We start from the raw sequence: 12,836 nt of genomic DNA on the forward strand, positions 1-12,836 counted from the left end.
CTGAAGGCGCTCAGTCCTCTGGATCACCGTGCCGCCGCCCGGAGAGGAGGGGCTGACCTGAGCTGCACTGACGACCCTCCATGCCCCAGCGTCGGAGAGCACAGACCACCCCCATCCTCCACCAGGCCCCACCCGTGTGACTCACCCCGAGTCTGCCTGCCCTCCCCTCCTTCTGGAGTCTGTACTGTCTCTTTAATAAACCTGCGGTGCTTTGCTGAATCTCTCCGTCTTGCTCTGGAATCCTTCCTTGCACACTGACAGGAACCTGGACACTGTCCCTGGGGTGGGGCCCCTGTGCCTCCCTGGGAGCCCCCCACCATCACTGCCAGAAGCACTAAATACAGCGTTAGGGAAAGGATTTGTATTCCAAGAGCAGGTGTGGTGAGCAGCTTCCTTCTTTAGCTGAAGAACCCGAAAATGCTGCTGCACAGAGAACATTTGTCCCAATGTGCCCAGAGCCGTGACTAAGGCTCCCAAATCTGGGCCTTGGGTCTGGCTCCAGACGGGGGTGCCAGGTGTCCACCCTGTGGCGCTCTTCTCTGACCAAACCCTGGTCAGGCCCTCTGGGCCCGCCTGTCGCTCGAAGAGACTTGAACGAACACTGGCCAAGTTTCTGGCGGCCCAAGGCTGCACCCCCTAAGGTGATCGCAGCCCCCTTTAAGGTGCCTGCCTGAGAAAGCTCGGCCTGCCAGGTTGTTCCAGCCAAAACCTGCTGACGGGCAAATCAGGGCCCCCATCCCCTTTTAAACAAGTTTGCTTTAGAAAGCCTGCAGTTATAAATCTGCTGTCTCTGCCTTTGAGACGTACATCTTCCACTACCCAGAACTGTCCCGTCTCTTTGAAATGCCAGCGTCCCAGGAGGGGAGCTCTCCCGGGCTGGTGGGTCACCTCTCGCTCACTGGCAACTCTGCAGCCAGCCAGTCATCCGGGTGGAAGTGGGTCCTCCCCCAGATAATTGCCTATTAACCAACCCAGACCAGACCGACCCCTTCCTGGTGCCCCCACGCCCTCATTCTCCCTGGATCAAAGCTGAGTTTAATTCATGCGGGACCCGTGGCAGTAGTTACTGAATGGAGTTTATCCTTAACACCTTCATGACGGACCAGCTTTGTTTCTCTTTGATGCATGAAACAAATGGGGGGGGGGTCTACTTTGTAAAAAAATTACATCTTATTATCGCCGAAAGTATGTTACCGTCCCAGAATAGATGGCTATCAGTCAACTTCACTGTGAGGAAATGGGAGAAATGAGGACGCCTTGCAAGAAAGTTGGGTACACAGCTGTGGAGACCGGCGACCCCAGTTGCCCCTCCAGCCTCAACCCCCCCCAAACCCAGGCTCGCCACTTTCAACCCCAAACTAAAAATGCCAGTTCCAACAACTTGCTTTTCTTTTCCATCCCGTGTGCTCACAGGGCTCTTGATCTGCTGGCTCTGGGGGACCTGTGACCCCCTTACTTCTGAGAGGGCACAAGGATTTGACAAGGAAGCGGGGTGCAGACGGCCGCGTCAGGTCCCAGCTCTGGCACTTGCTGGCTTTCCATCCTGGGCCAGTGACCTTGACCTCCCGGAGCCTGCATTTCCTGGGCCCCGCGGCCCCGGAGTCAGACCGCCTGGGTCCCCACCTGGAGTCCCCACTGCGTCCCACGGGTTCTCCCCCACCCCGAGCGTCAGCGTCCACCCACCGGCCGGGGGGCCGGGCTCGGGCCTTCCCTGTGCCCCTGGCGTCCGGGTCCGGGCGCGCTCGCGGGGGCCGGGACCGAGTGTGCTCCAGCTCTGCACGCAGGAGTCTGGGGACCCTGCACGGTGGGGGGCGGCGGGGGGCAGGGGGAGTAGCGGGGCACCCCCGCTGTCTCAGAGGAAACTGCGTGCATTTGCACAGAGAAGATGAGCCCTGCATTTGGGAGCTCGGGGGACCCCGGGGACCCTCCATCGCCGACGGCGGCGAGGAGCAGCCAGGGAACGCGGCGCAGCCGGGGCCGGAGGGGACCCGCGACGCCCCGCCCTGCGGCCGCCAGCCTTAGTCCCAGGGCAGTTCCTAAGGGGAACCGGCCGGGAGCCCGCGCGGCGGGGCCCAGCAGGGCCGCCGGGGTCCACGGCGCCGGCGCGCGGCCATGTCAGCCCACGTGGGCGGCCCGGCCCACTGCGCCGGCGCGGGGAGCGGTGCATTTCGGGACTCGTAGTTTCCCCGGCGCCCTGGGGGCGCCCTGGTTTGCGTGCCCGCCGGCGCGCAGCTCCCACACTTGGCGCCGTAAGTGTGTGACGTCGGAGTCAGCGGTCCCGACCCCAACCCCGGGGGCTGTCTGGGCGCTGGGGGCCCGCCCTGCGTTCGCGCTTCCTCCGGAGGCCGGCCGGTCGGTCCCCGGCCGCGCGGCGCCGGCTCCCCGGGTGGGCGCCGGAAGGTGACAGCCGCCAGGGCCCCGGGCCTCGCGCCCAACGGGCTGGGGCGTCCGGCGCCGCGCGGGCCGCCGGCCGGGGCGGGAAGTGCCCGTTTAGTCTCCGAAGGGTTTGGGGGCCTCGCGAGTGTTCGGGACGCCGTGTTCTGGGGGCGGTCGGGGAAGCAGGGGCTGCCCTCGGCGCTCATCCTCGGGTGGGAGTGGGGCAGGGGCTGCTCCCCAGCTGTCTGGCCGGAGGGGCCCCAGGCCGGGTTGCGGAGGGGCTGAGACCCGGCGCCTGTGGCCCAGAGAACCCCGAGGGCCACCCACTGATGCCCCAGGTGCCCCTGGCACCGCCTCCTCCCCGCACCGACGTGAGACGGTTGGGCGAAGGGCGCGGTGGAGAAAGTGGAGACCGGGGCCGGGACCGGCGTCCGAGGACGCAGCCCGATGGGTGGCCGGCGACCCGGCGACCTGAGACGCCGGGAGCGGGAGACGGGAACGTGGGCTGCGCTCAGGGCGCGCCCCGTGTGGCCCGAATTGGCCTGACTCAGGGCAGCGAAGAGGTTTGGTTTTTCGAGAAATCTGGCAAAGGGAAGAAAAAAAGTCAGGATATTTTCGCGGTCAAGAAAATGGACCTATTTCTGTGGAAGCCGTTATTCTCGAGTTTTAAGCCACGAGCGTATGGCCCCAGGGGACGTGCAGGATTTCCTGCGCTTCTGGGTTATAGGCTTCAGCTGCCCGCTGTTGGCGTCTGCGTGCCCGCCTCCCGGCCCAGCGGCCTCCCGTTCCGGATTTTGCACCACGTGGGGCCGGGGCCGGGCCGAGGCGGCCGCCTGCTGATCGTTTCCGCTTCTCGGTTCTGCGTGGCCGCGGCCCTGCAGGCGCTCCCGAGGCGGCCGAGCCGGAGCCGGACATTCGCGGGCGGGGGGCGGGAGTGAGGCGCGTGGATCCGGGCCCTTGCGCCCCAGTTTGCGGGTTGACCTTCAGTGTCTCCTTCCTAAAGAGCGTGAGTTTTCTCACTCCAGGGACGGAGTCCAGGCCGCGGCCCGTGTGTTTTCACTGTGCGATTCTGTGATACCCGAGAGAAGGGGGGCTTCCCACTTCCAGAGCTGCAGACGCGCTCTTTAGCTTCTGGTTTTAAAAACGGGGGCGCTTTGGTTCAAAGAGGCGGATGGCTTGCCGCAGGTCACATGTGCTGCCGCTGGTGCTGCCGGTCCTGCTGGTCCGCTGGCTTTTTGTACCCTGTCTGCGGGGACTGCATTTTGCCCCGGATGCCACTTGCTTATTTCTTCAGCTTGGCGTGCCCATGAGTGGGAAGGAGGAGAGGTATTTATCGTAACAGTAAGGGTTGATATTTATTTAGTGCTTTCCACGTGCTGAGCGTGGACCGTGCAGTCTGGAAGGAGAATGTACAGGCGAGGGAGCTGAGGCTTGAGAGAGGCCAAGTGACTTGTCCAAGGTCACACCACCGGTAACCGCGGTACGACAGACCCTCCAACAACGCCGGTTTGTTCAGTGTGGCCTCATTACAACCTTGATATGAGCCTCTTGTGAAATTGGTCTCATGTTAGGTCGTTCCGGTTAAAGTCGCAGAACCAAGTGGCCATGTTACATCAGGACTTGCTATACGTTTTGTCAGAGGGCCAGACCGCTGGGCGTTCCTTTTGATTTATTTCCTCCTCTACATTTTTTGGACCTATTAGTTGTCCTTGACCTTGGGGATCCATATCTTACATCAATCAGTTCCTTAGGTGTGCAGTGAGGAACAGCCAAACTCACCTACTGTATTTCTGTACAACTCAAAGGAGTTGTGAAAATAAAGTTTACTCAGCCTTAGACCTTTTATTTTAATACCCCACATGGCTGAGCCCCGAGATTATTAGGACTCCGAGTGGAAATTCCACGTGTTTCTTGAGCGCGGGTCAGACTCTGCTGCTACTTAGAGACAGACGGGAGGCCGGGGGTGCCTTAGTCACCACACGGACACAGGTCTGTGGTGTCGGTGCCTGTCGTGAGCTTATCTGACTTTGAAAAGGTCGTGGGGAACACTTGGCTACCTCGTGCCAACCGCCCGCTTGCTTTCAAGATACCGTGCCCTTGAGTAGATGAGGTGTGAACTATTTGTATTGGGACGCTTTTGTGAGTGAGCACTGTCCCTGAAGTTCATCTTCCCGCCATTCTGAAGGTCCGTGAGGCTGCCGCTGTCCCTTGTTGGAAGTGTGCATGTGTTGGAAGAAGAGCATCCCTGTCGTTTTTGAGGGCAGAGCTGTCCACCTGCCCCGGGATAAGACTGGGGGGGGGGCTGTGCCCCGCTGGGGGACCCTGGACACGTCACAGGGACTCCCTGTGCCCTGGTCTCTGGAGCGGAGATGGAACTGCCCTCGAAGGGCCGGGGCGGAGGCCGCAGGAGTTGGTGCCCCGCTGAGCCTCAGCCCGGCTGGGCACAGGGAGGCGGAGCCGTGCCTGTCATGCGGGACGTCTCCGCGTGTCAGAAAGAGCCGGGGCCCTGGGCCCGTCTAGTGGACACACTGTGTCTTCGCTTACAGATGGACCGAGGCCCCGAGAGGGAAGCCACTCACCCAAGTGCGTAGCTCCTTCATCCAGAGCTCAAGGCTCCCGGCTCGTGGGGTATGAACCCCCGCCGAAACAGGGGGCTGCGGGCGGCCTCGGAGCAAACCCCGGGCTTTGGCCGCGCCCCTGCCCAGTCCCGTCCGGCCTCACCCGCCCCTGGCCCCCCCTCACTTGGAGAGGGAGCTCTAGGGGGGACGCGGAGCTGGCCGTTGGCTCACGGGCCCTCCCTGCGTCAGAGGGGCTTCCTGGGGGGGTGGCTGCTGCCCGGCTCACCCGTCTCCTCTCTTCCCTCCAGACCAGCGAGGCCCGACCTTCCGGCTCCTTCTCCCCATGTGCTCGTCCACGGCTCTGCGGTGACCAGGAGTGACTGCCCACTTGGTCCAGCATGAACTGGAAGGTGACCATAGCTTTAGACGTGGGTGGCTCGGGTTCTTTTTCCTGACCGTAAAAATTCAGAATAGGAGGAAGTAGGTTCAAGCAGGAGCCATAATATAGCTCACAGTTCACTTCTGGTGAAAACATGCAAGTGTACACGTACTCGCCGGACCCCTGGAGGAGGGCTAGACCCTCTCTGTGTGCGCCCGTGACCTCAGATCTACCCCACTTCTGTGGCAAAGCCTGCACCTGCAAAGTCACCTACAATTTCACGTTTTGGTTTCTTTAAAGTAGATCAAGATCTAATGAAACAATCTACATACAAAACCCAGATTTTTAGGCTTTTCTTTCCTGACCTTTTACGTGTGTGTTGCCAATGCTCAGACTTGAAAATGCAGTGGTAGCACTGGCCGTGGTTTTCAGGGAAACCACCTTCCTCACACGGTCACACGTCCTGGGTGTCACATTTAGATAAATCATCTCCTGTAACATGGAGGACAGCTTAACCCGGCTGCGGAGTAAACACAGCCGGGCCCGGGGAGCAGGCGTTCAGGGCAAGCGCGGAGGGGCCTGCTAGCCAAGCGCTCGTGGGAGAGGAGTGTCACGTGTCATGTTAAGTCGCTGAAGCGAGTGGGGGTGAGCCAGAGGCTGGTAACAGGACAGCCACCAAAATACGTATCACTGTAGATCCTTGGAGAGTAGAAAACCAGATAAAAAGTCATGCATCGTCCTACCATCCGGAGAGGTACTGTGAACAATTCTGGTGTATTTTTTATGCACATGAGTGTCGTGTGTGCGTTCAAGCTTAGGACCTTGTGTGTATTTTCCCAGTTACTATAAACATGTCCCCGTTCAAACCATCCTGTAGGTTTCTGCTGTAGGAGACCGAAAGGGCCGGAGGCCGGGTCGGGGACTGGGCGAGCACAGACGCTACTTCCCAGCTCCGCGGGCGAGGGGGCTGCGGGGGGCGGGAGGTGGGGCACCGGGGCTGTGCTTCAGGAAGAGCCGGCGGGGTGCGGGTTCTGGGGGGAGTTGGAAATGAGCATCTGCTTAGCACGGATGGGGTCCCAGAGCTCACGGGGGCAAGGCTGGGAGGGGAGGGGCAGAGAGCGGGTGCGCTGAGATCTCGCGCAGCTCTGTACCTGTGCGGTGCCCGCGGTCGGCAGGGTGACCGGAGCCGGGGCAGCGGGTGCCAGAGGCCCGGCCGCCAAGGGGCAGAGCATCGCCTGCTCACAGCTGAGAGGGGGGAGCCCCGCCCCCAGAGCTCCTGATCGCCTGGCCTGGGGTCCCCGAGTCCCCTTGACCACCCAGGCACGTCCTGCCGGTGTCAGGAACAGAATCAGCCCGAACCTCCCCGCTACGAGCAGGCAGCCCCAGGGCGCACCTTAGTGTCGGAGAGGACCGGCCTGTCCCTACGCCCCGACTGTCGAGCCCGGGCAGCCCATGGCCTTTCCTCGGTGGCGCGGTGAGCCCTGGCCGGCAGCGACAGGTGTGGTGGCCTCGTCAGCGAGGAGCCAGCCGTTCTCCTGACTCGGGGTCGGGGCTCCGTTCACACAGTGGGGGTAGCTCTAGTCTGCCCGCAGTATTTTCCTCATCGACCCGCGTGGGGGTCTGCACGCTTGGAGAGTTAATATGACGGAGTCGTCAGAAAGAAATCAAAGGAAGAGGTTTGGTGCCTGGGAGGCGGGAGCGGGCCTGAAACCTACGTGCTGGCCCCGCGGCGCCCTGGCCCGGCCCGGCCCTGCCCGCTCAGCCCTGAACGCCGCCCCGGCCGCCGCCTCTGCAGAGGAAGAAGGAGTACAGAAGCCTGGGCCCTGCCTGCTCCGGCTCAGGGAAGCTCCGCGGTTCGCTGCCGGCCCGTGGGCCGCGGCGTGGGTGCGACCCGGCAGGACCGCACAGGTGCACCTGCAGAGACGCCGTGAAGCGGAGAGGGGCCTTTCCCGTTCTCAGTCGGGCTCAGGGAGCTGGAACCCCTGGGGAGGGCAGAAAGGTTTGCTTATGTGAACAGATCTGCCTGCAAGGGCGTAAGAGAAGGGGACATTCACCATCCTTCCCCTGCGTAGCTGGTTTACGAACCTGGAGTCGGGCCACATCTCTAAGAGGAGACCCTTCAAGAACAGGCGAATCCGAGGGCGTTTGGGGCAGACGAGGGAGGTCAGCGCGGGTCTGAGCGGGGAAGGACCTGGAAGCCACTTCCGTGTGTCCGGATAGAACTTCACTTTTGTCGGCTCCTGAGCCTTTCATGCTCCTGCCAGAGCGACCTTCCGGGGTGGCGTGTGGGGTCCATTCTGCACTGCTGACGTGGCTGTGCTGGTGCCCCCGGGCCCCGTGCTCAGAGGGGTCTCCTGCTCGGCCCTCCCGTGTCAGTGAAATGAAAACCGTCCCAGTGCTCGGTTCCCCCTGCCGACCCCCATTACGTTCCCATGGCGTTCTGTCACAGCTCTCTCAGGTCACCGTAGTCACCAGGAAGCTTCCCAGGAGGCGACTCCATGTGCCTTTGACACATCCAGCTGATAAGCACGTGTCTGTCTGCAGTTTCCTTGCGAGCTCGGGGAGGGTGGGGAGAGCGTCCTGTCTGTGACAGTCGTGTGGCATCGGAGGCTCAGGCTTCTGGGCCGTCAGAACCGGTCAGAGCCCAGCCCTGCAGACGGGGCGTCCTCAGCCCAGAACAGGCAGCCTCTGGCTCCGGGGGCAGCATGGGGATCCCAGGGGAGGAGACGGGGGGTGTCCGGCCCTTGTGTGGCGCACAGCGAGCTCTGTACGTGGTAACTGAGTGCTGCATTTTCTAAGCGCCAAGTCTCCCTCTAGGTCTGAGTCATAAAATCTTTTGAATAAAATTATAGGACCTTCTATGTACATAGTTTGCAATTTCATTCCATCTAATGGAAAATCGGGAGCCAGTGGGAAGGAGATCGGCCAAGCGGTTAAAAGGTGCCACCCAGCTCTGGCCCCGGCGTACGTCAGCTGCGCGGCACGCGTGGCCTCTGCGCCTCCCTGCCCTCCAGGCCTCTGGACACGTTGTTCTCGGCTGAGTCTGCCCCGAGGAGTGTCGGGTCAGCTTGAGTTAGACGGAGAGGCCGAGCCAGAAGGGCTCCATGGGGCAGAGTCACATCACAGTGGGACCGCAGGTCACAAGGGATGCTTAGTCGTTAACCCGATGATCTCACTGGAGGGAATCCTCCCTAGTCCGCGAGGATAACGATTACTCAGCAAAAGCATATCTTTTCACTTTTTCTGGGAAGGAATTCTTAATCACACAAAAAGTTCGTAATTATCATTCAGGCCCTACTCACCATGTTTGCGAAAATAGTATAGGATTTGCCTGTGATTCTGTTGTTCTGCATAGAATTTAATAATCAAATACCGGTGCAAAGAGTGAGTCGTGCAAATCCATGGTTATTCCCAGACTTCATTTTAGCCAGTGCGTTAAACCGCCCCCCCCACGGGAGGTGACAGGACAGTGACCAGGTATCCAGTGCAGTTTGAGTTCTGCTGCGTTACTTTTGTGTTTATTTTACCTCCGAGTAGCAGTGCGTGGCCGGATCCGAGAGGAGGCTGTAGCGTACGCACGAAAGCTTGAGGACGGTCTGGTCCAGCCTCCCCTCGAAGGCAGAGACGGACAGCGCAGAACGGTCAGGGGACCCCCAGGTCGCCAACTCAGTTGGTGGCACAGCAGAGCTGCTGCCCTCTGGTGGGCCTTTCTGTGAGGCCTGGAGCAAGGGGGACAGGAAGGGCAGAGCTAAAACTGGACGCTCAGCGACGTGGGGACAGGGGCCCCGTCTGCTCCAGCCGGGTGCCGGTTACATGCAGGTGCACGGTAAATGTGTGATGGAGCCTGTCGAACGGAGAGCGTCTAGAATGGCTTTTCTCGCTTCTTTAAGGTTTTTGAACACGTGCCCCTGCTGATGTACATCTTGGCGGCGAAAACATTAATTCTCTGCCTGGCGTTTGCCGGAGTCAAAATATACCAGAGGAGGAGAGCGGAGGCAGCGCAGCAGCAACTGGAAGCTGAAAGGAGGCAGCAGTCGGAGAAGAAGGCCAAGTAAAGGGAAGGTGAAGGTACCGGGCTTGGCGGGTGCGGGGTACGCAGGGTTGGGGGGGCCGCGGCCCCGCTGTGCCCAGGACTCCCTGGGAGGCCAGGCGTGTGGATCCGGAGCCCCGCGCCCCATCTGCCGATGTGCCGATGAGCCAGGGAACAGGTGGGGGTCCACGCCAAGCCCGCATGGCTCTCCCTCACGGGGCCGGTGTGCCGAATAGGTGTGGGGTCCCGGGACTCCGGAGGGTTTCACGGAAGACGCAGGCCTTCTGGGAGAAGCGGGCGGACTAGAGACGCCTACAGTTGTACACAGCCTGGCCAGCGGGGGCGGGGCCGTGTAAAAGCCCCTGCTGCCTGTCTGGAGGGTAAAGCCTGAGTTCCGGGTACGGGGCAGGAACCCCTTTCAGTGGGTCCTTAACCCAGGTCACGCTGCCCTCTGTGCGCGGCCCACGCTCCTGCAGGCTGCTCTCTGACCACAGCGGGCGGATGTCCGTGCCCCGCGCGCGGCCTTGGCTCTTTGGTGCCCTGGACAGAGGGTCCTTCCCCAGGACCTCCCGCCAGCGCCTGTCACAGCGCATGGCCACAGTGCCCCGGGCGTGCTTGTTGAGTGGGGGGAAAAGGGGGTTGTCCTTCAGCCCCCATTTCAGGGTGGACACATACATGGCGGTGGGCTGGTCCAGCCCTTCAGCGATCAGGTCAGTTCTGTGCGGCTCCAGCCACGAGGGTTCCGCCGGGTGGCCGGGGTTCTCGGCAGTGTGCCCCAACCTGGCTGCTGGGCAGAGCTGCCTGCTGGGGGGCTCGTCACAGTGCAGGGCCCTGGGCTCCTGCCTGCGACTGGGCACCGGTCCTTTTTGAGAACCCGAACGCCGTGGGGCCGGGCGCCCCCAGAGCGCCTGTCCGCTTGGGAGCCCAGGCGTCGGTGCATGTGGGGTGTCTGGGAGCGGTTTTAGATGCGCTGAGGTGACGACCGTGCTTCCTGGGGATCAGTACGACACTTCGTGCTGGCCTTTGCTACGCGTGTCACACGCGGCGCTGCTGTCCCTCCTGACACGCATGGGAAGTCCGTTCGGGTGGGGGAACGGCTGCCCTGTCCGTGGTGAAAAGCGGAACGCGGGGGGACCGCAGCCTCGCCCAGCTGTGTGGCGACGTCACACCCACGCAGAGGGTCCTGGCCTCGCTACTCCCTGTGCTTGCCGGCAGGCGCCTGGGTGGAGGGAGGGGGGCACGTCCTGTGAGGGGCGAAGAGGGGCCGCGTGCACGGGACGTTGCCGGGTGAGGTGTGTGTGTGGCCCTGAGGACAGGCGGTGGGGTCTGCTGCCGCCATTCCTCCCTCCTACGGGGTCCCCAGAGGCCACAGGACAGGGCAGGTCGCAGCTGAGCTGGGCGGGGGCTTAGTCCCCCCTAGGCTGCCACTCATGGGACCCCAGTTTTGAACAAAAGGGACTTTTCGATGGAAGGAAAATTGTGATGTTGGAAGTACAGGAAAAAACAAAACCTTTTCTGGAAAAACACACACACTCATGAGCAGACGCGCTTTGGTGGTTTCCGTCGGGTCTGCCTGGCCGCGCATGAACGTTCTGCTGAGCAAGACGTGCGCGTGGTTTTCTCGGACGCTCCCTGCTGACCGCAGCGTGCTCTCTCCTAGGTCTCGCACTCGACACGTCAGCTCGTGGGCTCCAGCCGAGGGGAGAGAGAAGTTCTCGGCTGCTGGGTGACGTGTCAGAAGATCAACGTCCAGCCTTTAGCTTCACCTCAAAGCGACGGGAACTGTCATGTGCTTTTAAAGGAATCATATTTTCTTTAGTAAAATAAAATGCCTATGTAAGAAGGTGTCTCTGGTCTTCGCAAGAGGGCAAAGTGGAGTGTGTGTGTGTGTGTGTGTGTGTATCTGCCACACACACACAGGCTCACACCCTGAGCTGTGACAGCTGGACATTCTGCAAACCCACACCCAGAGGGCGGGGCTGGAGAATGGAGGGGCCCGGGGGAGGGGCCCGGGGAGGAGGCTCACATGAGGGCACAAAGGGGCAGAGCCCTAACCTCGCGCTGGCAGATGGTTGGGTTTTCAAACAAACAGCTGTTGCTGGTTTATGTGGTTCAGCCGATAACCGACAGCGTTGTTTCCGTCCCTGCAAACGTGTGTCTTACAAGGTGCTCTGCGTCCTCCAGCCATGTGTGGAGGCTCCTTCGTGCTGCGGCCTCCGGCTGGGGGTGGCTGTCTGCCAGCCGCCTGGTTGGGTGTCCGAGCTGAGCGTCGCCCCGCGGTCCAGTGGAAGAGAAAAGGGGCCGCGAGAACAAGCCAAGCGTGGCGGCGAGGCCCACGGGCTCGGAATCTGGCCTGGTGACCAGCAAGCGTTTGCTTCCTCATCTGTGAAGTGGGGCTGCTAGAGACCCCCGCCCCCACCCCCGCCGAACGGGGCCGTTGTGGGGATGGAGCGAGCTGCTGCTTAGTAGAGGCGGCGTGAACAGTGGCTGCGAGCGTGAGTCTGGACGTGAACCTTGGTTCCCCCGCACTGCAGCAGGCTCCCTCAGCCCCTGTGCCTCGGTTTACCCCGTCTGAAAGCAGAGATGGTAGCAGTGCCCGCGGCACAGACAGGAGGAGTGAGGGAGCTGAGCCCGCGTGGCTGTCGGCGCCCCTCACGGCAGAGCCCTGGGCGGGCGTGCAGGACAGGTGCGGCCACGCATGTGCTTGCTCCCACAGCCAGGCCACCTGCCCGTGGGCCTGCCCCGTGCCGCTCTGCGCAGTCACCGGGGACGCTGGAGTCCCGCCACTCGCTCCAAAGGACTTTACGTTCCAAAGCATACGAGGGGGACCCCCCCCCCCATAAAACGGAACTTATTTAGTTATAGAATGTGTGTTTGTTCCTGCATGTTTAAACGTCAGTCCCCTTCCCAGTGCTCTGCATCTGACGCAATACACACGAGATTTCCCACGTCTCAAACAGCGTTTGAACTCGTCGAGTTGGATGCCTTTTAGTGCTTCTGCTGTTTTTTGTTTCACCTCTTCCACATCACAAAACGTTTCCCTTGGAGGACTTTTCATCCGGGGAAACTGAAAATACTTAGTTGCGTGGGGTGAGATCGGGTACATAGGGAGGATGAGGCACAGGGGTCATGCTGATTTGGGTCAGAAACCGCTGAACGCTCAGTGCGGTGCGGGCAGGTGTGCTCGTAAATCACCCGTCGTGCAGTGGGCAAGCACGTGGACGTCTTCTCTGAAGCTGGACACAGCCTCTCACAACGACGCCAGCTGGTCCCCTGATACCGATGGGCTCCTAGGACACTCCCCTAGTGGGGGAAGCCTGGACTACAAGGGCCCGTTCTCCAGAAGGTAATTCCAGGGTTCTGGGGGGCCCCCTGGTACATGAAAGGGATCATGGAAAGACCACACACCTCCCCCACAGCAGGACCTGTTCACCAGCTGAACAGTGGTCCCCAAAGGTCCTAATCCCCAGAACCTGTGAATGGGAACTTCCGT

At 61.3% G+C, this 12,836-nt stretch overlaps 1 protein-coding gene across 7 annotated transcripts; it reads left to right on the plus strand.

The window, feature by feature from the left end:
- Positions 1 to 2,172: 2,172 nt before the first annotated feature.
- On the plus strand, positions 2,173 to 11,186 carry SMIM11 (small integral membrane protein 11). Of its 7 annotated transcripts, none has more exons than XM_090271594.1 (5): positions 2,271 to 2,386; positions 4,923 to 5,004; positions 5,243 to 5,344; positions 9,204 to 9,375; positions 11,004 to 11,186. In XM_090271594.1, exons 3-4 carry the CDS (start codon positions 5,333 to 5,335, stop codon positions 9,366 to 9,368), a joined length of 177 nt encoding a protein of 58 aa, XP_090127720.1. In that variant the 5' UTR covers positions 2,271 to 2,386; positions 4,923 to 5,004; positions 5,243 to 5,332; the 3' UTR covers positions 9,369 to 9,375; positions 11,004 to 11,186. The 7 variants fall into 7 exon arrangements, with proteins under 7 accessions (XP_090127751.1, XP_090127715.1, XP_090127720.1 ...); XM_090271600.1 differs by lacking the exon at positions 2,271 to 2,386 and adding an exon at positions 2,486 to 2,588; XM_090271625.1 differs by lacking the exons at positions 2,271 to 2,386; positions 4,923 to 5,004 and adding an exon at positions 2,173 to 2,249 and having other exon boundaries at positions 9,204 to 9,381.
- Positions 11,187 to 12,836: the final 1,650 nt, after the last annotated feature.

Source organism: Furipterus horrens, unplaced genomic scaffold (assembly GCF_987537825.1).
Source record: "Furipterus horrens unplaced genomic scaffold, mFurHor1.1.pri manual_scaffold_1, whole genome shotgun sequence".
Taxonomy (NCBI): domain Eukaryota; kingdom Metazoa; phylum Chordata; class Mammalia; order Chiroptera; family Furipteridae; genus Furipterus; species Furipterus horrens.